This window comes from Chrysemys picta, chromosome 4 (assembly GCF_011386835.1).
Source record: "Chrysemys picta bellii isolate R12L10 chromosome 4, ASM1138683v2, whole genome shotgun sequence".
NCBI lineage: Eukaryota > Metazoa > Chordata > Testudines > Emydidae > Chrysemys > Chrysemys picta.
The window spans coordinates 52,656,989-52,684,647 of record NC_088794.1 but is presented as its reverse complement, the minus strand read 5'-3'; the positions used below and the strand labels follow the sequence as shown (position 1 = coordinate 52,684,647).

General features: G+C 41.0%; 1 protein-coding gene across 2 annotated transcripts in view; it reads left to right on the top strand.

The window, feature by feature from the left end:
- The window catches only part of KIAA1549L (KIAA1549 like), a 200,608-nt gene that overhangs the window by 153,891 nt on the left and 19,058 nt on the right, over positions 1-27,659 (top strand). For both annotated transcript variants that reach the window (XM_042857267.2, XM_042857266.2), the window contains 4 exons: positions 8,101-8,279; positions 9,806-10,023; positions 18,839-18,968; positions 23,347-23,694. In XM_042857267.2, coding sequence (XP_042713201.2) covers positions 8,101-8,279; positions 9,806-10,023; positions 18,839-18,968; positions 23,347-23,694 — 875 coding nt within the window. The remainder of the gene's footprint in view (positions 1-8,100; positions 8,280-9,805; positions 10,024-18,838; positions 18,969-23,346; positions 23,695-27,659) is intronic.

Here is a 27,659-nt window from a genome sequence, read left to right as displayed (position 1 = left end):
TGTCTGAGGCAAAAATTCAGTAACCTGAGCTGGCTTTGCAGAATCTCCAAGCCCGATCTCTGGCTGAATGCTCCAGACAGAGGTGAAACATGGCAGCAAGGTTTCAGTCCAACAGCACAAATGTGTCAAGCAAGCCTTAAGCTGCTTAGGGTAGAAATTTAGTTGCAGGAGATGACATTTTTGGAAGCAACAAACCAGATCTCCTTGGCTGTTTTTGCTCTTTCGTTCTCTGACTCCCACAAGTTTTGAAACAAAAAACACATTTAAAAAAAAAATCCAGGTGGCTCAAATTCCCCGTATTTGGTACCAGTTACTATTACATCTGGGCAGGCGGAAGATTCTGTTCATTGATCCTGTTTTCCTCTTAGTTCCTGTAGATGTGCGTTTGTGAAACATGGCATAGTCTGCCATTTCCCCATTCTTTTACTACTCCTTCCGCTGCCTTTTCCTCAAGGAGTCAGCAGAGCAGTCTGGCTGTACAACCAGCCTGCTCTTCCCCTTGCTCCTCTCTCAAGGGTGAGACAACCCAGTCTTCCATTTTACCACTGCTTTCTCTGTTTTCTTCCCCCCAGGATGCAGCAGAGCAATCTAGCTCTTTCAACTAGCTTGTCAGTGTCAATGGATCTTCTGTTTAGACTCTGTTGGGTTAGCGTGGGCTTGACCCAGGCTGCATTTTTTACTACTCCAGCTGATTGCTTTTCTTCCCAATGCAGCGAAGGACCCTATCCTTTACAGCCAGCCTACCTATATTCTACCAACGTAGCTGATATCTGCAGACTGAGGTGTAATTAAGCTTTTCTCCTTCCAGTTTCTGTTTGTTCCCAGATTGCCCTAATCTGCCATTTTACTGAGCATGACTGCAGCTTTCAGCTAAGTGACAAAGCTGAGAGTATCTGGTTGCTCACAGTTTAGGTCTGCCAAAGAGTAATCCAAATGGCTGTGATCCTGCACTAAAATGTCCTCAGTAAGGGAGGAGAATGCACCATTTTGTTGCCCAGCTGCAAAATCTCTTCAGCAAGCGTTTAAAGCTCACAAGCTTCAAGGATGACTGCTCGTGGCTGGCTCTCCTCTCCTCCCCACATATTTTCAGCTCCTGCTTCTATATATAATGGCACAACAGAATGAGAACTAAATCACTGAGACCTCAAACAATTAATAGAAACGTAGTGGTCCAGATACCCACAATTTCTGATTACTACAGATGTCAGTGCAGCATTCCTGAACCCCTTCAGACTCCCTGACTAACAGCCCCTGAGGCTCTTGGCCTGGACCCTGAGGGTATGTCTTCACAGTGAGTGACAGCCCATGGCAGTGAGTTTCGGAGCCCAGGTTGACAGACGTGAGCTTGCAATACTGTGCTAAAAATAGCTGTGGAGATGTGGCTTGGGCTGAAGCTCAGGCTCTGAAGTCTAGGGAGGGGGTCGGCTTCAGAGCCCGAGCCATAACATCTACACAGCTATTTTTAGTGCTGTAGCCCGCGCGCAAGTCTCTCGACCCAGGCCCTGAGACTTGCTGCTGTGGGATGTGTAGATGCACCATGAGAGGCTTTGCTTTCTAGAGCATGAATATTCAGGAGGACTCATGGACTTCCTGCTCAGCTCTATAAACTGTCTGATAATCTGGGCATTTCAGGGGATATGGAGATCCTGGAATTCTTGGTGCTTTTGAAAAAGACAAGGATCCAATTTTTTGCCTCTCAATCAGGGAGGATATTGGAGATGTTGAATACAGTACACTGAAGTTCTTTCTAGATGGGCTTTTGATTGTGTCTGAATCCTAGCTTCCTGAAGGTCCAAGTCTGTTAGCGAATTTCTTCCACTTCCAGCTCTTTTTGGCAATTTCCCAATTTCTTAAAGCTGTGTCTCTTTTCAGAGACATTGTCAGGAAACTGGTAGAATGATTTGATGCTTCAGGTGACCTCTAAACCTTCCCTTTTGAATATATAGAGGAGTCTTCTCTGTGCTTTCTGTTAATTCTTTTCCTGTTAGTAATTATATTGTCTGGAGAATTAGTAAATTTGGGGGGCTGTCCATCTAGAATCCTTATGTGCAGTTTCCAGATGAGGTAATTATCAGGCTTGCCCCAGAATTTTCTGTCCACCAAAATCATGTTTTTCACTTGATATAATCTATTTACTTGCTTTCCATAACTAGGAGAATTGTTGCACACTACAGAAGTGGTTGAAGCATTCAAATTCTGTTTACATAAACTAACCCTTGAAGAAAATTTTAGGATTAGTCTGGTGATCTATGAAAGGGTTCAAAGCATCATATCCATTATTTCCAGATGGATAAATTCAGGAGTTTGTCAGGACTACAGATTGGTCACAGAAGAGCCCCCTACTTTTCTGAGAACTCATTCAGTCAGACATGTGGCCACTTTGTGGGCAGATCAGCACAGGGCTTCATTCAAGCAATTTGCCACATGGCTACCTGGTTTTCAGTGCATTCTTTTATCCATCACTCTAAAACAGATGTTATCTTTGACTGATATGACTTTTGGAAGAAAGTTTCTCCTCTCTTTCCCTGGGTTTTTCTTCATTAGAACTCTTCACATGGTGTGGGAAGAAGAAAAACAAATCACCCCAACCAAACAAAACATGTAACAGTCCTCAAATAAGAACTGTTTACCTCTCAGTTTTCTTTTTGTTCTAAGTTTCCGTTCTGATTGTATGGGAAATATTTCAATCCTTCCTTCCCCCCAAGTTTATGCAGCATTCCCGCAGGGGAAAAGAGAGATCTTGATTCCCTCACATTGGGATCTTGTGCTGGCCTAAGTGTTCATTTCCCCTTTTTGTGTTAAGAAGAGAGAAAACAAAGTATCCTGCTTGGATACTAATCATTCATCATGTTAGTCAGAAATCTACAATTTGTCTTCTCAGCTTGGGTAGCTGCTTGGGGAACTAGTGAGTAGAACTAGGCAACTAACCGATTTTTTTGGGTTTGGTGGCTGAGCCAGAAAAATACTAAAAAAAACCCCGTAGCTTTGGGTTGAGCTGAAGATAACAATTATTTTATTTTTCTTGGTGAAATGAAAATCTCATTTTGTTTCACTTTGCGGTGGCTTTTACTCTTTTTTTCGTGTTGGGTTTTAAAAATATAACAATTTCATTTTGAAAATACCAAAATCAAGTGTTTTGACTCTTTGGAATTTGTCTTCCTTCATTTTTATTCACCTGAAACTATTTGCCAGATTTGACCCAAGTTTGCAAACAATTCAGTTTGACCAAAAATGCATAAGGAATCAACTATCCATGGGGTGGGGTCAGACTCTCCCATCTCTACTACAGAGATGATGAGTTAGCTCCACCTTCTGGTGCTGCATTTTGAAACTAGAGTGAAAGGGTTTTTAAAAAAAGAGAGCTTCCATGCTTGGAAGATGAGAAGGAAGAACCCAGTTGTAATGGATCATGGAGCACTAGGTGCCAACTTCAGAGAAGGAAAAATTACAGGTAGGTAAGTATATGTAACCTTTCTTTCTGCCCCCACAAATTTACACTGGTCGGTATTTGTTTTAATCTAGAAAGAGGGACAGAATAATCAATATTTTTTTAAATTCATGTTCATTTGGTTAAAAACAACAAAATAAAAGTATTGCTTTAGATGTGGGTTGTTGCAAGTTTTCCCCCCTTTCAGGCACTAATTATAATTAAAGTCCCCCTTTTGAGTGACTATTAAGATTAAAATATAATCCAAATGTTCTTTGTGTTCTGTAATCCTCACATCCTCTCCCCTCAACCACATGTTCAGAGACAAAATGAATGTGCTGAACCACGTTGTATACATGCAGATGAAGTAGCCCTCAAAGACTTGTAGTTTTCTATGTGATCTTCCATTGGTTGGATTACTGATAGTGACATGGTGAGTTGTGATTAATCAGATTCTGAGCACTCTTCTTGAATTCACTGAGAAAGACAAAAGAGAGGAAATGTGAAAGTCCCACAGTGCTTGCTTGCAGTTCACTGCCTATCTAAATTACACCAGATTACTAAAATCTATAGATCTCATCCCTATTTTATCACTTACCCGGCAATGAAAAGAAATGCAACAGAAAAAGCCAGATTCATGATTCAAATGACACTTAATAGAGAAATGTTAAGTTAGGGTGGAAAAAACATTCAGTTTCTGGTCCAATTTGATTAGAGTTAATTAGGGCTGTCGATTAATCGCATTTAACTCATGTGATTAACTGAAAAAAAATTAATCACGATTAAAAAAATTACGGTAACCATGATTAATCGCAGTTTTAATCACATTGTTAAACAATAGAATACCAATTGAAATTTATTAAATATTTTTGGATTTTTTCTACATTTTCAAATATATTGATCTCAATTACAACACAGAATACAAAGTGTACACTGCTCACTGTGTATTATTTTTTATTACAAATATTTGCATTGTAAAAATGATAAAAGAAACAGTATTTTTCAATTAACCTTTTACAAGTATTGTAGTGCAATCTCTTTATTGTGAAAGTGCAATTTACCAATATAGGGTTTTTTTGTTACATAGCTGCACTCAAAAAAAAAAACAACAAAAAAAAACAAACAAAACAATGGGAGAATTGTCTCTCTCAAAAAAAACAACAACAACAACAACGGGAGAATTATATGTCGCCTACTCTGTTTTACCCGCATTCTGCCATATATTTCATGTTATAGCAGTCTCAGATGATGACCTTGTTCATTTTAAGAACACTTTCACTGCAGATTTGACAAACCGCAAAGAAGGTACCAATGTGAGATTTCTAAAAATAGCTACAGCACTCGACCCAAGGTTTGAGAATCTGAAGTGCCTTCCAAAATCTGAGAGGGACAAGGTGTGGAGCATGCTTTCAGATGTCTTAAAAGAACAACACTCTGCTGCAGAAACTATAGAACCCGAACCACCAAAAAAGAAAATCTACTTTCTGCTGGTGGCATCTGACTCAGATAATGAAAATGAAAATGCGTCGGTCCTCACTGCTTTGGATTGTTATCAATCAGAACCCATTATCATACATGTCCTCTGGAATGGTGGTTGAAGCATGAAGGGACATATGAATCTTTAGTGTATCTGGCATGTAAATATCTTGCAATGCCGGCTACAACAGTGCCATAAGAACACCTGTTCTCATTTTCAGGTGATGTGAACAAGAAGTGGGCAACATTATCTCCTGCAAATGTAAACAAACTTGTTTGTCTGAGCGATTGGCTGAAAAAGAAGTAGGACTGATTGGACTTTGTAGGCTCTAAAGTTTTACATTGTTTTATTTTTGAATGCAGTTATTTTTTGTGCATAATTCTACGTGTGTACATTCATCTTTCATGATAAAGAGATTGCACTACGATACTTGTATTAGGTGAATTGAAAAATACTATTTCTTTTGTTTTTTACAGTGCAAATATTTGTAATCAAAAATAAATATAGAGTGAGCACTGTACACTTTGTATTTTGTGTTGTAATTGAAATAAATGTATTTGAAAATGTAGAAAACATCAAAAATATTTAAATAAATGGTATTCTATTATTGTTTAACAATGCAATTAATTGTACGATTATTTTTTTTAATTGCACAATTAATCACGATTAACGTTGTATCGCTTAACAGCCCTAGAGTTAATTTATCCATACTAATAGCACTATGCTAGATGCTGAAGATGGACTTTACTACTCTTAGAGACGATGATATTTTTGCTTTGTGCTAATACAAAACAACAAAAGTAGCTGTCCTTTGAGTCTCTGTACTCATCCTTTCTTTTTTCATTGAATAAATGTGTCCAATACCCAAACAAATAGGGGATAAATAAGTCTAAGTCCAAATCCTGCAATGAGTTCTGTGCAGCCAGATGAATGCTGATGCTGAGCCATTTTGAAGCCAGTTGTAGTCTGTGTGGCTGCTGGATTTTGTCCGCGTGGACTTCATTGCAGGATTGAGACCTTAATTAACAAGTACAACACTTCCAGCTAAGACATTTTCCTATATTATTGGCCTGAACAGTGTAGACTGGATCAAACTGTTAAAAAGCAGCCATTACAAAACCATATTTGAGCCTGGTTGGAACTAACTTTTGAAAATGGTTTCAGAACAGTTTGGTCCAGTCAATGCTGGCCAGTCAACCCACGTCTAAAACTTGTTTAGCAGGAATAGTGTTTAAATAAAGTTCAGACTTGTTTTCAATCTCTGTTCATGGCCCAGTGCAGACAAGGCCTATATGATGCAGGTGAGGGAGTTACTACCATATTTTGTATCTCTGTACATGTATGTTACTGGGATACTATCAAGTCAGTCATGACCATCTTGACAGCCTTTCAATTGTGTATGTAAAATAAAACTCTGGTCTTGGTACAATATTTGGTACCGCTATCCATTTCACAAAAACCACCATCAAAAAGCTAATGAACTAATTTTTCTCCCTTAGAGGCAGTCTCTGCACAGTTGAAGCACCTTGTTATGGCAGCATGTAGGAAGCTTGCACTTAAGTAGTATTGTAACTGTTCTTTGACTAAACAGCAGTTTATATCACTATTTAGCTAAAAAACCCATATTCCAAAGCTGTTTAATCACATGCCACACAAACATTAAGCAATTAAAAATATCTGGGGGGGAAAAGTGTCTGGACTTAATAATCATTTAAAAATGTTCTCCTATTAGGTAGTACTGTATGATATGGAAGCTTTAAATTGTTCATCTAATACTCCTACCGTAAAATTCTGTCCCTATTGAAACCAGTGGGAATTTTGCCATTGGCATCACTGAGCCAGGTTTTCACCCCATTTACTAATAAGAGTCTTCGGAATTCATAGCACTGTGCTTTACTACCCTCTGTAAAAGTCTGAGAGGAGTTCCCAGTAGACTAAAATAAAGACCATTTTATCTGAGCAATTTCACAAATCCTGAGGGACATTATTTAGTGACAGCATGATATAACCTGTATTTTTTAACAGTTCAAATCATGTCAACTCAGCCTACTGTGAATACACAGAGAAAGATGTATAAGCTTATACAGTGGGTTCATATTTTATGTAACTTCTATCAAACATTTTTACCAAACTATCTATCTTAGTTGTTTAAACAGGGCTAATCTATCTCTTGCTGAGTTGCCTTCAGTGCATTATAATTCTTTCAGTGATTAAAGATTAAACAGAATATATTTTCAGAGGAAGTAATATAGAGCATACCACTCTGCTCTTTAATGGAAGCTGATTTCTACTCCTGTCACAAACGGATGGAATACATTTTTTTCTTTCATAGCACAATTATATAAGGAGAGATCTCTGCAGAATTTGCCCTCATGCCTTACAGGAAACTTTTTAAAAACAAAGATAAAGAGGCTTCAAGAACTTATAATGGGATGCCCTCTTTCCAACATAAATTAGGGGGGAATGGCCAATTTGTTTTTTTTAAAGGCTCCCCTTTTAAGCAGAGATTTACAAATAGAGGATTGACTGTGCCTTTTAATTGTAAACATTCAGAGTTGTTTTACATTAGTAGTCTTTTCCTTTCTGGTCACAAATTCTGACAAACTTTATGAAATGACTGGAGGTGCTATTTTTCTAAAGCAAAAGATTACATCAGCTGGGGAACTAGCAGTTACTTGTGCACACCTGCACACTCAACACTGTGCTTCATTTTAACAGCTTTCGTAGTAATAGTCTTTACAGTCCTTGCTAAAATCAGTGGTTTTATTTTCAGATTGACACAAAGTGCTAATGTGGGATTCTGCTGGATACTTCTATACATGTCGTGGCATTTGAAAACTCACACGCAATCTTCTTTTGTATAAAGTATATGGAAGGATGTGCTTTTTGTCCTCCATTATCATTTTCCTACAATTTGTTCTACATCAATCTTTTTTCTAATTTTCCTTCCATGTTATAGTTGAAAATCAATCTTCCACTTTTAGGAGAGTATGTTCAGAAACAATCCCTTAGAAGAAAGTTTCTCATCCATCTAAAATCTAACTGGAGTTCTTCCAGTATGGAAGTCTTCAGGGTCTACTTCTCTAGTGTATTGAGCACCTCAGTATTAATCTATTGCATGTGTTCACTTAGTTGTCACGTGAACCTGTAGTAAACCTATTGAGAGCATATGCTCAATAAACGTAATATGCTTTAGTACCCCTTAGTGATGAAGAGGAGGGAGGCATTCTCTTTGAGAACATCGCCAAGTCTGCCATTGATCCCTTTGACACATCTTCTGGATCTGTACAGCTGATTGCTATCAAACCTGTAACATTGCCTCCCGCTCACCCTGCATCAGACAGGAGCCAGGAATCTGCTATCATTAATGGAGAGGTAAGAGTAATCAGACAGTGTTTCACCTGCTGATTTCTTGCTTATATGTGGAGGCATACATTGTGATAGGACCTTAGGTTGATGCATTGAAGAGAGAGAGGAGAAATGTTAGAAGCCTTTCACCCTTTGTGTGGCCTATGTAAAATCCTGTCACAAATGCCGTCTCTGTGGTCAGGACCCACTCTTTCCTAACATACCTGTAGATGCATGGTGCTCTGAAGGAGGCAACCTATCTAGGTACTTTTATAGCCCTCATCCCTGTTGTATTTGAACACCTGACAATCATTAAGGGATTTTATCTTCCCAGCACCCCATTTTAGAAAATAGGGAACTGAGGCAAAGGGTAGATTAAGACATACTTTTTCAGGTTCACACAGGAAGTTCGAGTCTGAGCAGGGAGTTGAACCTAGATCTCAGAAGTCCCATCTTAGTGCCCTGTTGCTAACTAGAGTATCCTTCCTGCTCACAGTGGGATGGGGAGAAAGCAGGTCCATTCCTTTGCTCTGTTTGTGTGCTGGCTTGCACATTAGGCACAACTGCTCCCAAGGTCCCCATAGAATGATGTGGGTCTGCACTGGGATCTAATGGGGTCATTGACCAAATGCCGCATTTTGGCTCTGAGACTTACCCGGTATATTATTTTACAAATATTTTTATTTAGATTTTGTTCTAGAACAAAGTGCTTTATAAGGGGACTGGAGGAATTTATATACCGAATGTGGAGGGAAGGCTTCTTATTTGCTCCTCCATGCTGCACACTTATGTAAAGGCTAACCAGGATATTGCCCTGGACTCTTTATTGGACAAAATCAACACTTTAAACTGCTAGCCAGTTAGAAACACGGTAAAAGACAGCGTAGTCAAGCTACCCGTGTGAGACCAGATTAGGGCATTATATCATGTTCTGGTTTTGTGCTTGTATTTTAAGCCCTAACGCGTCACAATTGTCACTTTATATCCAGAGTCATGGCATGCACAGTATTCAATGCCTATTTTTCTTCCAAGAACTGTGAGCTGTGTATCATCAGAGTAAGACCTAGGAACATACAAATGCTATTTCCTAACATACTCACAGATATGATGGAGTTCTTAAGGAGATCATAGAATTTGACTTTTTAGCTACAAACAATAGCTAAAGTAGACATTTTTTTACACAGTCAACTTTGGGGCAGAAGTGAAATTTGTTCAAATATACAGAATACTGCCCCCAGGCCTCCCTAAAAATAAACATTGTTTGGGTCAAGAAGATGGTTGGCTGACATCAGCTCTCTTCTTCTGTGGCTGTGAATTGAGTCACTACTATGATGTACTTAGTTCCAGGGGACTAAAATGTGTTTAATCATCTGCAAGTCATACAAAATACAATGACTCTGTCACTTGCACTTCCCTAGTGCTGACAGATGGCATGGTGTGGTGCAAGAGGCGCTCTGCAAAGCAAAGCGCTGCACATCAAATACACTTTTAAAATGTAATTGAGAAATCATCAGCATGGCACAGTCATCTGAAATTCATTCACCTTCCATTAGGTAAACAAAGCCTTGAAGCAGAAGTCCGATATAGAGCACTATCGCAACAAGCTGCGCTTGAAAGCCAAGAGAAAAGGATACTATGATTTCCCCCAGATTGACAACAACAGAGGGCTGACAGAAAGAAAAAAGATATACGAGAAAGCACAAAAGGAAATAGACCATGTTTTGGAACCAGAGGCAGATGTATCTTCTCCATTTGCAGAGCCTAAGAACAGGTGAGATGTTTTTGTTTTTTATTTACACCTAGAAAGTAGGTATTCCCCCAGGGCTGAAGGGCAGAAGACTCATCTGAAGTGCAAACATCGATCACTGATGATGAAAATGTGTATTACATACTAATGTTTAATCTGTTCAGTGCTGTTCAGTGCAAATTTCATGAAGAAAATTGATGTTGCCCAAGATTATTTCTGAATGTTTCACATTTAGTAAAACCATAACATGGTTACAGAAGAATAAGTGGAAAGAGAACAAAATTACTTGAAGGCTGCATGGTTCCAGGTCTTTTGTGAGCCATTTTTAAAGTGATCCAAGCTGAAAATGTACTAAGGTTATTATTCAAAAGACTGATTATTCTAGAAATGGACTTGAGCCAGAATTTTGCATTTGACTCCGATCTTCTGCAAAGTGCAGGAGTGATCCAATCTATCATTTTGTTCTAGGCATACTTGTAATTATTTCCAGAGCTGGATCTAAGATACAGGTAACTTAGACCCAGCAAATTAGAACATGTCACCGTTATGTCTGTTGATTTCAGTATCTCCTTCAGCAGTTAATGGTGACCACTTTCTACGGTGCTTTCTTCACTTCATTGCTCTGTGATCTTGGGTAGGTCATTTAATCTTTGACATAATTTACTCATCTCTAAAATGATTAAAGATATTGTGAGACATCATCAATATTTGTGTGGCACTTTATGGCCCTTGGAGGCAATATATAAATGGAGAGCTTTCATTCTTGGACACAGAGATGTACTAGTGGAGGAGAGTGCAAAGAGCCCCATCTATACGCATTGCACAGCGGCTGGCCATACTTGCAGGTTCCCCCATTAGTGTCCCTGGAGCACAAGTTGCCTTACGAAGCGAGGAGGTCATGCCAAGCCCACCCCTCACCAACTAGTAGAGCCGGCCTTGTTGGGAGTGGCAGCACAGTCGGCATGCTCCCGCATTGCACAGGTGAGAGAGATTGTAGCAAGGATTCTAAAAGAGCTTGTCTTGGAATATAAGCAATAGCTGTAGACAAATGAGCTTGTTTATGTGAGGGCCCTGAGAGAGTGGGAAGTGAAGTTTGAGAACCCTTGTCCCAGGGGTTTACTGCTAGGTCAATGAAGAAAAAAGATTCTGATTAAATTGTATCTAGTGTCCTTGCTGAAGGGTCTGGGGCATCAGTTCCTTGAACAGGAATTCAGTGTGGGAGGAATACATTGTTACATATGCATAGAAAAGGTAAGATATTGAATGTGAATATTAGTATTTTACAGTAATCCTATTTTTATTAGCACAATCTGTCCTGAGAATATAAATGAGGCCTTAGAAACATGAATATTAATGTGAACAATACAAACAATGCAGTACTGAAGCCATATTTTGGATATTTATGATGTACCCTAAGTGGTGTGGGGAAACGTTTAGAACATTATATATGAAGCTTTAATATTAACCATCTACTCTTTGTTGACAGATCCTGGAATATTTTTGTTTTTCTAAGTATACTTTCTAATGAATTGTGTAAACCAATGGGTAAGCTATTTTAGACAAAGTTCATTGTTATGAAAAACTGCATCAAGGCAAGTACTCTGAACTGTCAAGGAATGATCTCTCTGCCTTCTGGGGCTGAGCCATTAAATGTTAATTGTACAAACACTAGAGATACTTGCTGAGTAGACCTGGGCTATGGGAACTAAAAACAAAGGGATCATTCCCTGATGCACTTTCTGTAAAGATGTCAGGCATTTTCAAAATTTGGGAATTTTTGTTACCTGTCAGAAAAACTTACTGTTTCTTGCAAACAACCAGTTTTATGGTCCCCATACCAACATCTAGAATGACAGATTTGCTGTAGATACCTAACTTGATATGCTGCAGGACATTTTCCAGCTTCGGGCATTTTTTTTAACAGAATATAAGATAGCCAAAGTGACACATTATTGGATGAATACAGTAACGTGATATTGCAACGTAGTGCAACTCTCTGAGAGATGAACTGATATAATAGAATTTTTATAATAAAAACAATCACTCTTACAGCAGTCTAGTTTAGCATAAGACTAATACAGCTTGCTTTGTATCATTGTCCAGATATTGATATTCAATTAAAAACCTATATCTTAAAATAGTTCACATTTTTAAAGATAAGATACTGTAGAAGTAGGTAAAAGAATAAAGATTTCACAGTTCCTGGAGAAAATGGCATGTTTCCCTCTTGTTCCACTGGTATAGCTACCATTAATCTTAATTATATGTATGTCACTTCCAAAATGTTATGGGAGGAAAAAATAAATTAAATGCATTCTTCAGGCTGACCTTTATATATTCAGATTTGTGAAAAACAGCATTTTAAAAATTGTTTACAAAACACCACCATCACTAAATAATTTGGTTTGTACAAGAACCAACACCCCATGCTTTCAGTTGCTTTGAGCATTCTGTGCATCTAATTCATGCTTCAAAATGCTGCAGTTGTGTTCCCAGAAGACACACACCATGTGATTGTCAGTTGTTAATGTTGATACCTCCCTTCTCATTAGTGAATCTTCCTTAAATCAGCTAATTGGCAATCTCAGGGCAATTTTTAAAAACCTTGCTGATCGCATGCATGGTTCTCAGGTTTTTCCCTGCGTGGTGTGTAATCAGGTCAAGGGTGTGCATTTATTAAAGCACTAAATGTGTGAATCTTTTAGAAAATGTGTCCCTAACTATATAAGCAGGAGGAAATATTTGTTGTCCTTCTGAAAGAAACACATGTAATTCTAAATGTCTTTAATTTAGGAACATAAGAATTGCCATATTAGATCAGATCCATGGTCCATCTGGTCCCATATCCTGTCTCTGGCCGCGGCCAGCACCAGAGCCTTCAGAAGAAGGTGGATAAACCCCCATAATAAACAACTGTCTAATAATATCTCTATTGGGAAAGTTTTTTCCTAATCCATTATTGAGCCCTGATTCAGCAAGGGACTTGGAATTTTCAGAAGTGTCTGAGCAATTTAAGAGCACAAGTGACTTTTAGTGGGACTTGTGCTCCTAAATCCCTTAGGCACTTCTGAAAATTCCAAGAGCTTTGCGGAATCAGGACTCAATAGTGGGTTAGGAAGGAACTTCTCCTAAGTTATAGGTGCATTTGAAAATCCCACCCTTACACTGAAGCATGTGTTTCAGCGCTTTGTTGAATCAGGGCCTTAGGCTTGATGGTTAATATACTTTAAATATTTTATCCTAGCTAGTGTAACTGGGTGATAGTCTTACTACTCAGGCAAATGTCCAGTGCTTTTTGAATTCTCCTAATCTATTTGATTCAAGTATACATTGTGGTGGTAAGTTCCATGGACTAATTCCTCATCGTGTAAATGAGTGTTTCCTTTTATCAAGTATGTCCTTTAAATGTGTTGTCTCTTAGTTTCATTGACTGTCCCCTTGTTCTTGTAGCATATAAAAGGGTAAATAGCAGTACTTGATTGGACTCTGTGCCACTCTCTATTTCATATCTCTCTCCTGTGTGGCTCTATCCGAAGTAGTTCTGATCTTTTCAATCTCTCTAATATTGAAGTCTTTCCATGCCTCTAATTTTTGTTGATTTTTTCATATATGGCTATTTTCAAATCAAGACAGTTACTTTTAAGACAAAACGGTTAAGGTCATTCATGGTTTATCTTTACCGTACTAAAAACTGTTGTCTGCCATAAAGCCCTCAGCTCCATCTATGATGCCAGCCTTTTTTGCCCTTTAGTCAGATCTCACCACAAAAACCTTCACACTTTCTACCATGCCGTCCCTTATTTATTGGGAGGAGATCCCCAGTAACCAATCATTCCAGTAACCTCCTTCAGATCTGTCAAAACTCACGTCTCCTCTGATGCCCTCGAAACACTTGACAATGGCTAGGCAGCTGGAGTGCTTTAACTGCTGCTTATTACATTTATAATTGTGTGTGTGTGTCTCTCTCTCTCTCTCACTGGTTGGGGTGGGCCAGGGTTCTGAGGTGGGACTGAGCATTCTCTCTCTTTCTCAGGTGCGTGGCTGTCTAGTTCTTGCTCATGTGCTCAAAGTCTAACTGATTGTCATACGGGTCAGGAAGAATTTCCCCCCAGGTCTGATTGGCAGTGACCTTGGGGTTTTTTCACCTTCCTCTACGGTGTGTGCGAGTGGGTCATTTGATGAGATTATCTGAATATATCTCAATCAGTTCCCTACCATTGCAGGGGCCTCAGGCATTGTTGCACCTTGGTCCCTCCTGTTCTCTCCCTGTGGCAAATAATAATTTAGGCTCCTGTGGGCTGTAATCATAGAATCATAGAATATCAGGGTTGGAAGGGACCTGAGGAGGTCATCTAGTCCAACCCCCTGCTCAAAGCAGAACCAATTCCCAACTAAATTATCCCAGCCAGGGCTTTGTCAAGCCTGACCTTAAAAACTTCTAAGGAAGGAGATTCCACCACCTCCCTAGGGTAACCCATTCCAGTGCTTCACCACCCTCCTAGTGAAAAAGTTTTTCCTAATATCCAACCTAAACCTCCCCCACTGCAACTTGAGAGCATTACTCCTTGTTCTGTCTTCTGGTACCACTGAGAATAGTCTAGATCCATCTTCTTTGGAACCCCCTTTCAGGTAGTTGAAAACAGCTATCAAATCCCCCCTCATTCTTCTCTTCTGCAGACTAAACAAGCCCAGTTCCCTCAGCCTCTCCTCATAAGTCATGTGCTCCAGCACCCTAATCATTTTTGTTGCCCTCCGCTGGACTCTTTCCAATTTTTCCACATCCTCCTTGTAGTGTGGGGCCCAAAACTGTACACAGTACTCCAGATGAGGCCTCACCAATGTCGAATAGAGGAGAATGATCACGTCCCTCGAGCTGCTGGCAATGCCCCTACTTATACAGCCCAAAATGCTGTTAGCCTTCTTGGCAACAAGGGCACACTGTCGACTCATATCCAGCTTCTCGTCCACTGTAACCCTTAGGTCCTTTTCTGCAGAACTGCTGCCTAGCCATTCGGTCCCTAGTCTGTAACAGTGAATGGGATTCTTCCATCCTAAGTGCAGGACTCTGCACTTGTCTTTGTTGAACCTCATCAGGTTTCTTTTGGCCCAATCCTCTAATTTGTCTAGGTCCCTCTGTATCCTATCCCTACCCTCCAGCGTATCTACCACTCCTCCCAGTTTAGTGTCATCTGCAAACTTGCTGAGAGTGCAGTCCACGCCATCCTCCAGATCGTTGTGGAAGCAGAGAAAGAACTGTCATGCATTGCATCCCCTTCCCGTCAGTTCTTTCTCTGCTTCCACATAATTAATGAAGATATTGAACAAAACTGGCCCCAGGACCGACCCTTGGGGCACTCCACTTGAAATAGGCTGCCAACTAGACATGGAGCCATTGATCACTACCCGTTAAGCCCAACGATCTTGCCAGCTTTCTGTCCACCTTATAGTCCATTCATCCAGCCCATACTTCTTTAACTTGCTGTCAAGAATACCGTGGGAGACCATATCAAAAGCTTTGCTAAAGTCAAGGAATAACACATCTGCTGCTTTCCCCTCATCCACAGACCCAGTTTTCTCCTCATAGAAGGCAATTAGGTTAGTCATGCGTGACTTGCCCTTGGTGAATCCATGCTGACTGTTCCTGATCACTTCCCTCTCCTCTAAGTGCTTCAGAATTGATTCCTTGAGGACCTGCTCCATGATTTTTCCAGGAATTGAGGTGAGGCTGACTGGCCTGTAGTTCCCCAGATCCTCCTTCTTCCCCTTTTTAAAGATGGGCACTACATTAGCCTTTTCCCAGTCATCCGGGACCTCCCCCGATCGCCATCAGTTTTCAAAGATAATGGCCAATGGCTCTGCGATCACATCCGCCAACTCCTTTAGCACCCTCAGATGCAGCGCATCCGGCCCCATGGACTTGTGCTCATCCATCTAGTAACTTCTGCTAGTTGCCGGAAGAAAGCTTTGTCCACCTCCTCCCCCTGGTCTGGTGGTCTATAGCAGACTCCCACCATGACATCACCCTTGTTGCTCACACTTCTAAACTTAATCCAGAGACTTGCAGGTTTTTCTGCAGTTTCATACCGGAGCTCTGAGCAGTCATACTGCTCTCTTACATACAGTGCAACTCCTTCACCTTTCCTGTCCTTTCTGAACAGTTTATATCCATCCATGACAGTACTCCAGTCATGTGAGTTATCCCACCAAGTCTCTGTTATTCCAGTCACATCATAGTTCCTTGACTGTGCCAGGACTTCCAGTTCTCCCTGCTTGTTTCCCAGGCTTCTTGCATTTGTGTATAGGCACTTAAGATAACTCGCTGATTGTCCTGCTTTCTCAGTCTGAGACAGGAGTCCTCCCCTCTTGCACTCTCCTGCTCGTGCTTCTTCCCGGTATCCCACTTTCCCACTTACCTCAGGGCTTTGGTCTCCTTCCCCCGGTGAACCTAGTTTAAAGCCCTCCTCACTAGGTTATCCAGCCTGCTTGCGAAGATGCTCTTCCCTCTCTTTGTTAGGTGGAGCCTGTCTCTGCCTAGCACTCCTCCTCCTTGGAACACAATCTCATGGTCGAAGAATCCAAAGCCTTCTCTCCGACACCACCTGCATAGCCATTCGTTGACTTCCACAATTCAACGGTCTCTACCCAGGCCTTTTCCCTGCACAGGGAGGATGGACGAGAACACTACTTGTGCCTCAAACTCCTTTATCCTTCTTCCCAGAGCCACGTAGTCTGCAGTGATCCGCTCAAGGTCATTCTTGGCAGTATCATTGGTGCCCACGTGGAGAAGCAGAAAGGGGTAGCAATCCGAGGGCTTGATGAGTCTCTACAGTCTCTCCGTCACATCGTGAATCCTAGCTCCTGGCAAGCAGCAGACTTCTCGGTCAGGGCAGCAGATAGATGACTCAGTCCCCCTGAGGAGGGAGTCCCCAACCATCACCACCTGCCTCCTTCTCTTGGGAGCAGTGGCCGTGGAACCCCCATCCCTAGGACAGTGCATCTCAGGAGGAATCTCCTTCTGCTCCCTTCCCTCAGATGTATCACTCCACTCTCTGCATTAGTACCTGTGGAGAGAACATGAAAACGGGTGCTCACCTGTATCTCCATTGCTGATACATGGATGCTCCTCTTTCTTCTTCTGGAGGTCATGTGCTGCCAAATTTCTGCACCATCCCTCTGTCCCCTCTGCGCAGCCTGCTCTGATTCTTCAGAATGTTGTGCCCATAGAAGCATATCCTGACGTCTGTCCAAGAAATCTTCATTTTCTCGTATGCAACGCAGGGTCGATACTTGTTTCTCCAGACCTCGAACCTTCTTTTCCAATATGGAGACCAGCTTGCACTTTGTACAGACAAAGTCACTTCTGTCCTGTGGAAGAAAGACAAACATGGCACAACCTGTACAGGTTACAACAACTGAATGCTCACCTTCCATGATTTCTTCCTTCTAAGAGCTTCCTCAGCTGTTGCAGCAACTCACAGAAGCCCGCAAGATAAAAGCCTCAGTGGGCTCTCCCCAGGCAAACTCCCTCTGTTAGCCTCCGCTGTTCGCTGCTCAGCTGCTTCGCTGCTGACTGCCTTTTTATAACAGTCAGGCCCACTCAAGGCCCATCTGGAACAAAGCACTCCCAATTCACACTTTTCAAACAAACAATCAAGCACATGGTCAAACTGACAAACTGTCCCCGCAACAGACACTCAGATACTCACCAACACAGCCCCCCTAATGCAGCACTTAGCGTACCTCCTCTCGGACAGATCCCAGACAAACTCCCTCTGTTGGTCTAGTGTCAGTCATTTGGTTAAGTGTGTGAGTACTGGATGATGTTGGTGGCCTGTGATATACAGAAGGTCAGACTAGATGATCTGGGGGTTACTTCTGCCCTAAACTCTGTGATTACACAATAGTTTGTGTACTTGGTTATCCATTGTCTGAGGGCGGGGAGCTTTGCACTATACTGATCCTGGGGTTGCAACTTGGAGCAGCCTCATATCATAATAGCACCTAAGGGACTGACCCAGTCAGGGATCAGCTTGAGTGCGGAGCCCCCTGCTCTCTCCAGCCTGAGGGGTTGAGAATGGGATGGTGTAAAGCGGACGTAGCTACCCAGTTAGACCACAGAAGTTGCAGAAAAAGCTGCTTAAACTTCATCTCTTCCCATCTATGCCTGGTGGGCTGGGAGCAGGTGACATAGAAGTGGTGCATGGGCTTTCCTCCACATATAGATTCCTCTACTCAGGGAAATCCTCAAGATGTCCTGCTAGTGCAGCAGGCATCTGGAAAGGGAGGAAGGGCTGAGGATCAGGCCCAATGATAATTCACTTCTCTTGAGTTCTAATCCTGGTTTTGCTGGTGGTATTCTTTGTTCCTAAATTACTTGCCCATAGTCACAGTTTTCAAATGTAGGTGTTTAAAGCTAAGCAACTAAACCCATACTTGGGCATCTAAATAAAATGATTTTCAAAGTTTCTCAGCACCTGCAGCACTCATTGAACTGACAAACTAATGTTAGTTACAAGTAATTATTTTAAATCCTATCAGCTATAAACCACAAAGGATCCTGGTATTCACTTGGAGCTGGGCAGCTCCAGTTTATGGTTCCTGTGCTCTTTAGCCCTTTGCTCTGGTGTTTTAATAACAGAAAACAAAATATATAATAATCTCTTCTGTAATTTTGCCTTCTTCCAGCACTTGTGTGTATAGAAAGGGTATCCTATTAAAGTGGCTCTTTTGTAATAACTAAGATAATGTTAGAATAAAGGTTATAATTGCAGAATACTGTCTGTCATTTATTTTTGTGCTTTGCCTTCATTTTAATATTTTCTCATTGGATTTTCTCCAGGCAGCAGACAAAGAACTCTGTGTACAGAAGCAGACAGTCTCTGAACAGCCCTAGCCCAGGAGAAACCGAGATGGATCTTTTAGTTACCCGGGAGAGACCAAGGCGTGGGATCCGCAACAGTGGATATGATGTAAGTTTATCAGATGAGAGAAAAAGCATAGGGTAAGCTAACCAGAGTGCATTTATGAGTTTAACCTTAAGGTACATTATATCTCTTCAGTGTCCCAAATTACTGAAAGCAAATGCAGAACATTTAGTGTACTTTCTAACTGCAGCTTGTTTTGCAGTGTAAAAATAGTTTTGCAGTGTAAGAATAGTTAACAAAACTTCCTCCTTGAAAATCAGTACTAAATTAAAGCATTGATTTCTAAAACTTATTTTATTTTAGTAATTGCACTGAGTATACAACCATTTATAACCTACTGGCAATTTTATTTTTTCCCCATTGTTTCTTTGCCTGAAATTAGGATTCAGATCCTCAATCCTGCTCCAAAGTCCCTGCCCCAATTCTGCCCCCTCCTCTGAGTACTCTGCATTCCCTTTCCTCCCTCCCGCTCTGATCTTGGTTGGAGGTTGCTAAGTGCTTCCCTGCTCCCCACTCGCCCTGCAGCCCCCCTGCCCCTGCAGCCTCTTTGACCCCTGCTCCCCACTCTCCCTGCAGCCCCTGCACCCCCCGAATGCCCTGCCCCTGCACCCCCTGCACCCCCCGCCCCTGCAGCCTCTGTGACCCCTGCTCCTCACTCGCCCTGCAGCCCCTGAGACTCCTGCTCCCTACTCGTCCTGCAGCCCCTGCACCCCCCTGCCCCTGCAGCCTCTATGCCCCTGCCTGCCCTGCTCCCCCGGCAGCCTCTGCCTGCTGGGGGCTTCAGACGCTCGGCTGGGGGCTTCAGACGCTCGGCGGTGCGTGTCCCTGCAGCCCTGGCCGCAGCTTCCTTCCTGCCGCCGAGCACGTTCCCTGGCCTGTCTGTCCCCGCCCATGAGGGAAGCCAGAGCGCCCCCCCCCCCTCCATTCCCCACCTGAGCATTGTAGCCGGGGCAGCTGGGCTGCGCTGCGGACCCAGCGGATCGTGCTGGGCAGACCCTGGCTTATGCCTCCCTATTTCCCCGGACATGTCCGGCTCTTTGGAAATTCCCCCCGGACGGGGATTTGAGCACCAAAAAGCCGGACATGTCCGGGGAAATCCGGACGTATGGTAACCCTAAGTAACATTTTTTTATTCCTCTATCACATCCCCTCTTATCTTTTTGCTCTCTTAACTAAACAGTCCAAAATTTTTGACTTTGGCCTGTATGGAAGTCTTTCTTTCCTTATAACCATTTTCTGTGGATTTCTCTGGACTGCTGTGTTTGCTATCTCCTTCTTCTTAAAACTGGGTGACTGGAACTGAATACAGTTTTTCAGGTGAGGGCATATCCTTGATTTATATAATGGCATTGTAATATCTTCAGTAGTTGTCCCATGATATTGTACCTATGTTATGGATTACTTGATGATTACCTGTTCTGTTCATTCCATCTGGGGCACCTGGCATTGACCACTGTCGGAAGACAGGATACTGGGCTAGATGGACCTTTGGTCTGACCCAGTATGGCCGTTCTTATGTTGTTATTCCCAGGATATTAAAAAGACAAGGTGGGTGAGGTAATATCTTTTATTGGACTAACTTCTGTTGGTGAAAGATAAATTTTTGAGCTTAAACAGAGCTCTTCTTCAGGTCCTTCACAATTTAACATTCACACTTATTCCTGAATATTTATAATTCTGATGTTTTTCAGTGTGAAATGAAAATAAACAGTAAATAATACAAGCCAAGCATATATGATGAATTAATGCAACTAGATTTTAAAACTTGAATAAATGTTCATCCTTCACAACAGCCTCCTCCAAAATCTGCCTGGTCATCCTAATATTAGTATTGAGTCAGGTTGTAGCATGAAGTTCTGGTAAGGAATCATTATTCTTATGACAGGTTTCATTTGTTAGTCTGTAAGGTGCCACAAGTACTCCTGTTCATTATTCTTATGGTATATTTTAGCACTATATTCTTCATTTTCAAGAAAGGATCAAAGACTCTAGAAGTGTAATGGCTTAATTACAGGGCTGTAGTTGGGCACCTGATTTATTTCAGCATTAGGTATTAATAGAGCTCTTGTGGGTTTCTAGTCACTGACACTTTTACAGGCTTGAGGAAATAGGCCATGATTATACCTATTAATCTTGAAAGAGGGAGCACTGTGACCTCCAAAGCTTTATTAGCTGTGTGTGTATACCCAAAAACCCTCCATATTTTATAGTTACTGTACTGGAATTTCCTTGTTTGTTCATCCTCTACATAAATAGAACAATCATGGAAGAAATATATTTGTACAAATGATTTCTGGTGCAGTGTCACATTAACTGTAGGCAGTTAATATAGAAATCAGACTTTTGATTTTTAATGTTTGTGAGAATTGATTCTATGTAGCGGTTTGTTTAATTCCAAAGTGCATTGACTTTTTTTCTGAAAAATAAGCTATGGCAAAGCAAGGCTGGAATTTGGAACTTCTTAGAAACAATTGTAGGTCCTGTCTTTTCACCATTGCATTCTGTGCCTGTCTCCTGCACCCAACCCTGTTCCTGATTCCTGCTCCACTCCTGGCTTCTGCATCACCCCTCCTTTCACCCGAATACTGTGCTCCTGTTCTGTGCTTGATCCTTGCCTCTCCTCCTGTTCTGCCAGTTACACCTCGCTTCCAATCATCAGTTACCAGTCCTGGCTCCAACCCTGGCCTCAGACTTCTAACCCTGAGTCTGTCTTGACCCTTGGCTCTGGCATTTGGTATCTGACCTTGGCTCTGACCCTCAGCTTCAACTCCTGGTACTGACTCTGGCTTGACCCCTGGCTCTGGCAATTGACTCTGGTGCTGACCCTTGGCATTGTTCTCTAAACTGGACACCTGCTCCACCCACTAGACCTGACTCCTGCTCTAATAGGCCCGACGGATTACATCCTAGTTCATAACACCATGGATGGATTAAAAAAAAAACACCTCTATAAATGTATACACATCCTTTCGCAAAGGCTACTCTATGGATTTGGAATAGAATTAGAGAAGATCGTTTTTTTCCTCTCACCACTGACACCCATTGCAAATAATCCAGATCTTATCCCAAATCACAAACCAGAGAGTTTTAAAGACTGAGAGAGCCAGGGAATGCACACGATTGGCCAGCTATTCACACACACACATATTTTTAAATATTTCTGGCACGTCCTAAGCTTTTATGGTTGCAAAGTCAAGCATTCAACACTTGTTCTCAAGAATGAACAAGAAGACTTAGTACATGGAGCTGAGGGGGCCGTTGCAAGTGATCATGAATGGTTTTTGTAACATTTGTGGGTCTAGTCTCTCTTTTGATACACATTGGACTCATTAATACTAAGAATTAAAGGGACATTGTCAACTTGAACTCTAATTTTTAAAAATTAGTTAAATAATTTCACCTGCCTCTGAGTCTCCCTGGCAGTTTTCTTGGGTTTACAATTATATTTACCTATTTTTAAAAAAGATTTTCTCCTTCATGTGTGGTGTGTGGAAGACCCACACAAACAAAGGAAACTGACTAACCATAAAGTGAGAAAATGATGTCCTATGAATGCACAAAGTAAATGAAATGAGAAAGATGAAAATAGCAGTATTTCTCTCTTAGGTGTTCCTTCTTACATTAGATGGGAAAAAAAAAACATTCCAATAGGTGTGAGTTTTTTAAAGTTAATGATGTCCCTTTAAATGTGAAAGAGAGGAAGAATTAAAGCTTTCACAATAGTTACACACACACATTTTAAAATAAAGCTTTTATGGTTGCAAAGTCAAGCACTCAAAAGTTAGGTCATGCCAGAAATAGGGCCTCTTGTCATGTGCATTATGATAGTCTTTAGTTATATGGTCATACTATTTTTTCCAGAAGACCCCCATCCCGCCCCGCCCCGCCCCGCCGCCTTATTTGGTGCACAGAATGGACATGCTCTGGAGATGAATCAGAACTGTGTAGTGAAAGAGACTGTCTCTTGGACCTCTGCCTCATTTGTTGCAGAAGCTGGAAGGCTGTAGAGAATGAGGCAGAGAATTGCAGGAAGGAAAAGGATGGTCTCAATGGTTAAGGCAGTTGAAAGCTGTCCTAGAGACTGAATTCTATCCCTGCTTTTGCCAGCGTTCCTGTTTCATGCTGGACATATCACTTAAACCAAACTTTTTACAGGTGGTAACTAATTATGTGTTCCTCATTCTTTTGGTTGCCTAACTTGAGACCCTGGGTCTGATATGCAGAAATTCTGGGCACTCACAGCTGCAACTGACGTAAAAATTGTAATATATAGTTTATATGGTCTCATGAATTATACCATTTTGTGCCTGGGCATGAGAAACTTCTGATGTATCTGTGTTGGAGAAAATATATTAAAAAGCAACACAGACCACTGTTCTTATAAGCATGTGTGAATATAAAATGCTTTTATTTTATCCAACAGACAGAACCTGAAATGATAGAAGAAACAAATGTTGACCGTGTCAATGAACCTCGAAGTTATACCAGATCCCGTCAGGCTAAAGGCCATTCTGAGACATCAACTTTAAGTTCTCAGCCTTCCATTGATGAAGTTAGACAACAGATGCATATGCTATTGGAAGAGGCATTTAGTCTGGCATCTGCAGGCCATGGAGGGCAGAACAGACAAGATGCTCACAGTTCAGCACAACACTTACCATACTCTGAAGTGGTGACCAGTGCTCCTGGTACCATGACCCGACCCAGAGGGGGAGTACAGTGGGTGCCAACATATAGACCAGAAATGTATCAGTATAGCTTACCAAGACCAGTAAGTTAAAATATTACTTACTATACTGTACTATCATGGGGATACTTGTGTTCTGGGCTATGTTTTTAAAACCGAGAGCCCCACGTACATGTGCATGAAACACATCTGAACTTGTACTTCTGGTAACTATAAGCACATTTGTAGGTGTGTGTGCGCACACACACTTAAAAGAAGACTCCTAATTTCCCGTTTTAATAATGGGCCCCTCATCTGGGCTGTTTACATAATAGTGTGAAGCAGTACTTCCTTACATTTGTTTTAAACCTGCTGCCTAAAAATTTCATTGGGTGACCCCTGGTTCTTTTGTTATGTGAAGAGGTAAAATAACACTTCCCTAGTCACTTTCTCCCCATCATTTGTGATTTTATAGACCTTTATTGTACCCCCCGAGTCTCTTTTATAAACTGAACAGTCTAGTCTTTTTAATCTCTCCTTGTACGGAAGACGTTCCATACCCCTAATCATTTTTGTGGCTCTTCTCTGTACCTTTTCCAATTCTAATAATTTTTTTTTGAGATGGGGGGTGACCAGAACTGCACACAGTATTCAAGGTGTGGTTGTACCATGAATATATACAGTGGCATTGACACTTTTTGTCTTATCTATCCCTTTCCTAATGATTCCTAATGTTCTGTTAGCTTTCTTTTGACTGCTGCTGCATACTGAGTGCATGTTTTCTGAGAACTATCCATGATGACTCCACAATCTCTTTGTGTGGTAACAGCTAATTTAGACCCCATCATTTTGTATGTATAGTTAGGATTATGTTTTCCAATGAGCATTACTTTGCATTTATCAACATTTAATTTCATCCCACACATTCAACACAAGTACAGTAAGTGGCCTCTTGTTTTTTAAAACAGTGGTTCTCAACATTATGGGGGCATCAGTAGCAGTTTATCAGACCAAGGCCTCATTTACCTGCTTTTTCTTATTCATTGTTCACACAGTAGCACACCAGTTAGTGACTAGGAAAGTCAGATTTGGAGAAGCTCATGTTCATAGATGGCTGGAGAATACACAGCTGAACAGGGAGCTGACAGTAGCTATACTTAGGATAGACTGAGGGTTATCTTGGCAGGACGGCCTAGTGTGCCAGTTGCAAGGACCGCAAAGTGTGGTTAGAAAGGATAGGCTTGTGCTTAAGCCAATGGTTTGGGACTTAAGAGCTGTGTTTATTTCCGGTCTCTGCCACAGATTTCCTGTGCGACCTTGGGCAAGTCAATCGGTGCCTCATTTTTCTCATCTGTAACATGTAGATATTTCCTGCCTCTCAAGTATTGAGAGGATAAATTGATGAATGACTGGAGTGCTCAGACGCTGCAATGATGGAGTTTGAAAAGCATGTAGATAGCAGTATCAGAACTGCTGTCCATGCTCATGGTTGGAAATCACTGTTTTAAACTCCCCAATACAGTAGAACCTCCAAGTTATGAACACCTTGGGAATGGAGGTTGTTCGTAACTCTGCAATGTTTGTAACTTCAAACAAAACATTATGGATGTTCTTTCAAAAGTTTACAATTGAATATTGACTTAGTACAGTTTTGAAACTTTACTATGCAGAAGAAAAATGCTGCTTTCTCATTTTTTAGTAGTTTAATACAGTACTGTACTATATTTGCTTTTTTTTGTTTATATCTGCTGCTGCCTGATTGTGTACTTCCAGTTCCAAATGAGGTGTGTGGTTGTTCAGTCAGTTCGTAACTCTGGTGTTTGTAACTCTGAGGTTCTACTATACTGTATCTGAACATCACAAAACAAATATTTTCTTTCACAAGTATCATAGGCAAAGCTAAACCTGGGATTAGTTTTGTCTGGTGAAGTAAATAAAACAGCAGCCCCGCTACTGGCAATGAAACTGAAAAATTAGGCCCTGTAAGAATGTGAAGTTACTGAAAACACCTGGGAATTTGCTTCAGAAAGAGAAAAATCAAAAGATAAAGTTATTGTTGTTCTTATGGCAGTTTTTTTTGCCAGGAGTACATATTTTTCTGAAAGAAGGCATTTCGAGAGTTATAATAGAAATGAAGATTCTTGACTCTGTCTATATTCGAGTAATCTATTAGTTAGAGAGAAATTGTTACAACTCAGAATCATCATTGCTATGTTTACCTTCCTTGGTAAGAAGAGTGTACAATAAGGGATACTTTTTCTGAACTATCCTTCATGGATAACTTGAAGCCAGTGGTATTAAATGCTCACTTTCAGGGAAATGTTATTTAAATCACAATAAAAGTACTCTTGGCATTTTGAAATTCCTCTACTGCAGTTCATACTGCAATTGATCATTTTTTATGGTAGGAATCTGATTAGCAGTTGTGCTGGTCATTAGGTGTCCAGTCAAATTACTTTTATAGTTATGCAGATCTTTCTAAAGTGAAATAAAAGAAGTTATATGGCTACATATTTTTGAAGAGAGACTAGTCATACTGTTCTCTGCATCTTAACGTTAATGCTTTATAAAGGGGATCTACGGGATTTTCACTAAGGATTTTCATGATGAAATTTCTCCAATGTATTTCTAAATAAGAACTGGGGAAATGACATTAAAATGCCATTTTTGTTTTTCTAAGTAGATTGTAGTGTTTAGCTGCGTGATTCCAATAAGAACCACGGTAGGGGCTTTATAAGGTTTTTCAGGCAGTTCATGCAGCTGCAAGGGTCAGCTGGAGCCTATCTTTAAGTGTTTGGCTATGAGGCCAACATCTGTAGTTTGAGTTGGTGGTTTATTTTATTTTTGTTAAGACCCCTTCAAGCATTCATTTAAGGATACTAATATTGTAGTTGCTACTTTAGAAATCCTGAGAGCTGACTGAACCACACTGAGAACTGTAGTCTGAAAAATGGCAATTATTTTCCTGGAGACCAGAACTGAAAACCACAGAATAACAGAGCCTTGTTAGTTAGGACTCTGGGCAAGCTACCATCTCTCTCCTCTTTAGTGCTCTGCAAAGAGGGAAGATAATGATAAAGGGGGCCTGATTCTGATGTGAGAAATAAGACTAATTGGGGGAAATGGTCCGGCTCTGACTAGCTGATATTCAGCCAGCGTCTCAAAGATTCTAGACCCATGCTGCTTATTGAAGCAAATGTGACTCAGTATCAGTTTTGTAAACTTTTACAACTATTAAAACTAAAATCAAGGAAACATATCCCCAAAACTAAGCTACCATTAATAATAATATTAAACTGAATATTAAACCAAAATCAAATCAAGGTCAAATCAACAAGTTAGTATCAATATTAGATTGAAATCAATGTAGTTAAATAGTTAGATTAATGCAATAGTAAACCCTAAGAAGGAATATAAAGAGGTGGCTGTTCATATATACTGGTATATAAGATTCTAGGATTGTCACTCCGAAGCCTAAGATATCTGAGTCAGTGCAAAGTGATGAAAGCAGCTACAAGCATGGTTGAGACCTTCTCTTTGTTCAGAATATTGTCTCTATTTGTTCAGGTTGAAACATCACTGGGTTTTGTGGTCTGTTACCATCCAATTTAAGTTTCAGCTATTTTGACTTTATGAATTACACCCATGCTATAATAAGGCATCTATGTATACCATGCCAAGAACCCTAGATCATGATAATATCAGAGGTAACTCAGCCAATTACTGCCCTTACTCTGCAGCTTATCTGCATGCAACAGTTTCATTGGTTGTAAGAGGGAGACTGCATTACTTGACCCAACTTCCAAACCCATATGCCTAACTGCCACTCTCACAAATCAACACAAATATCCCAGCACAAATCCCCTTAGACACAAATCAACACAATCACCAGCACACGCAATAACCCCAAACTCATAAGCCCTCTCTGTAGCACATACCTCATTTGCCACCTTCACAAATCCACCCAGCTTTCCCAGCACAGCACACCTCAACCCACGTGCAGAATAACTCCAAACACTCTGAAGCCTAGAATGTTGGGGTCAGCGTGAAGTGAAAAAAACAGCTACAAG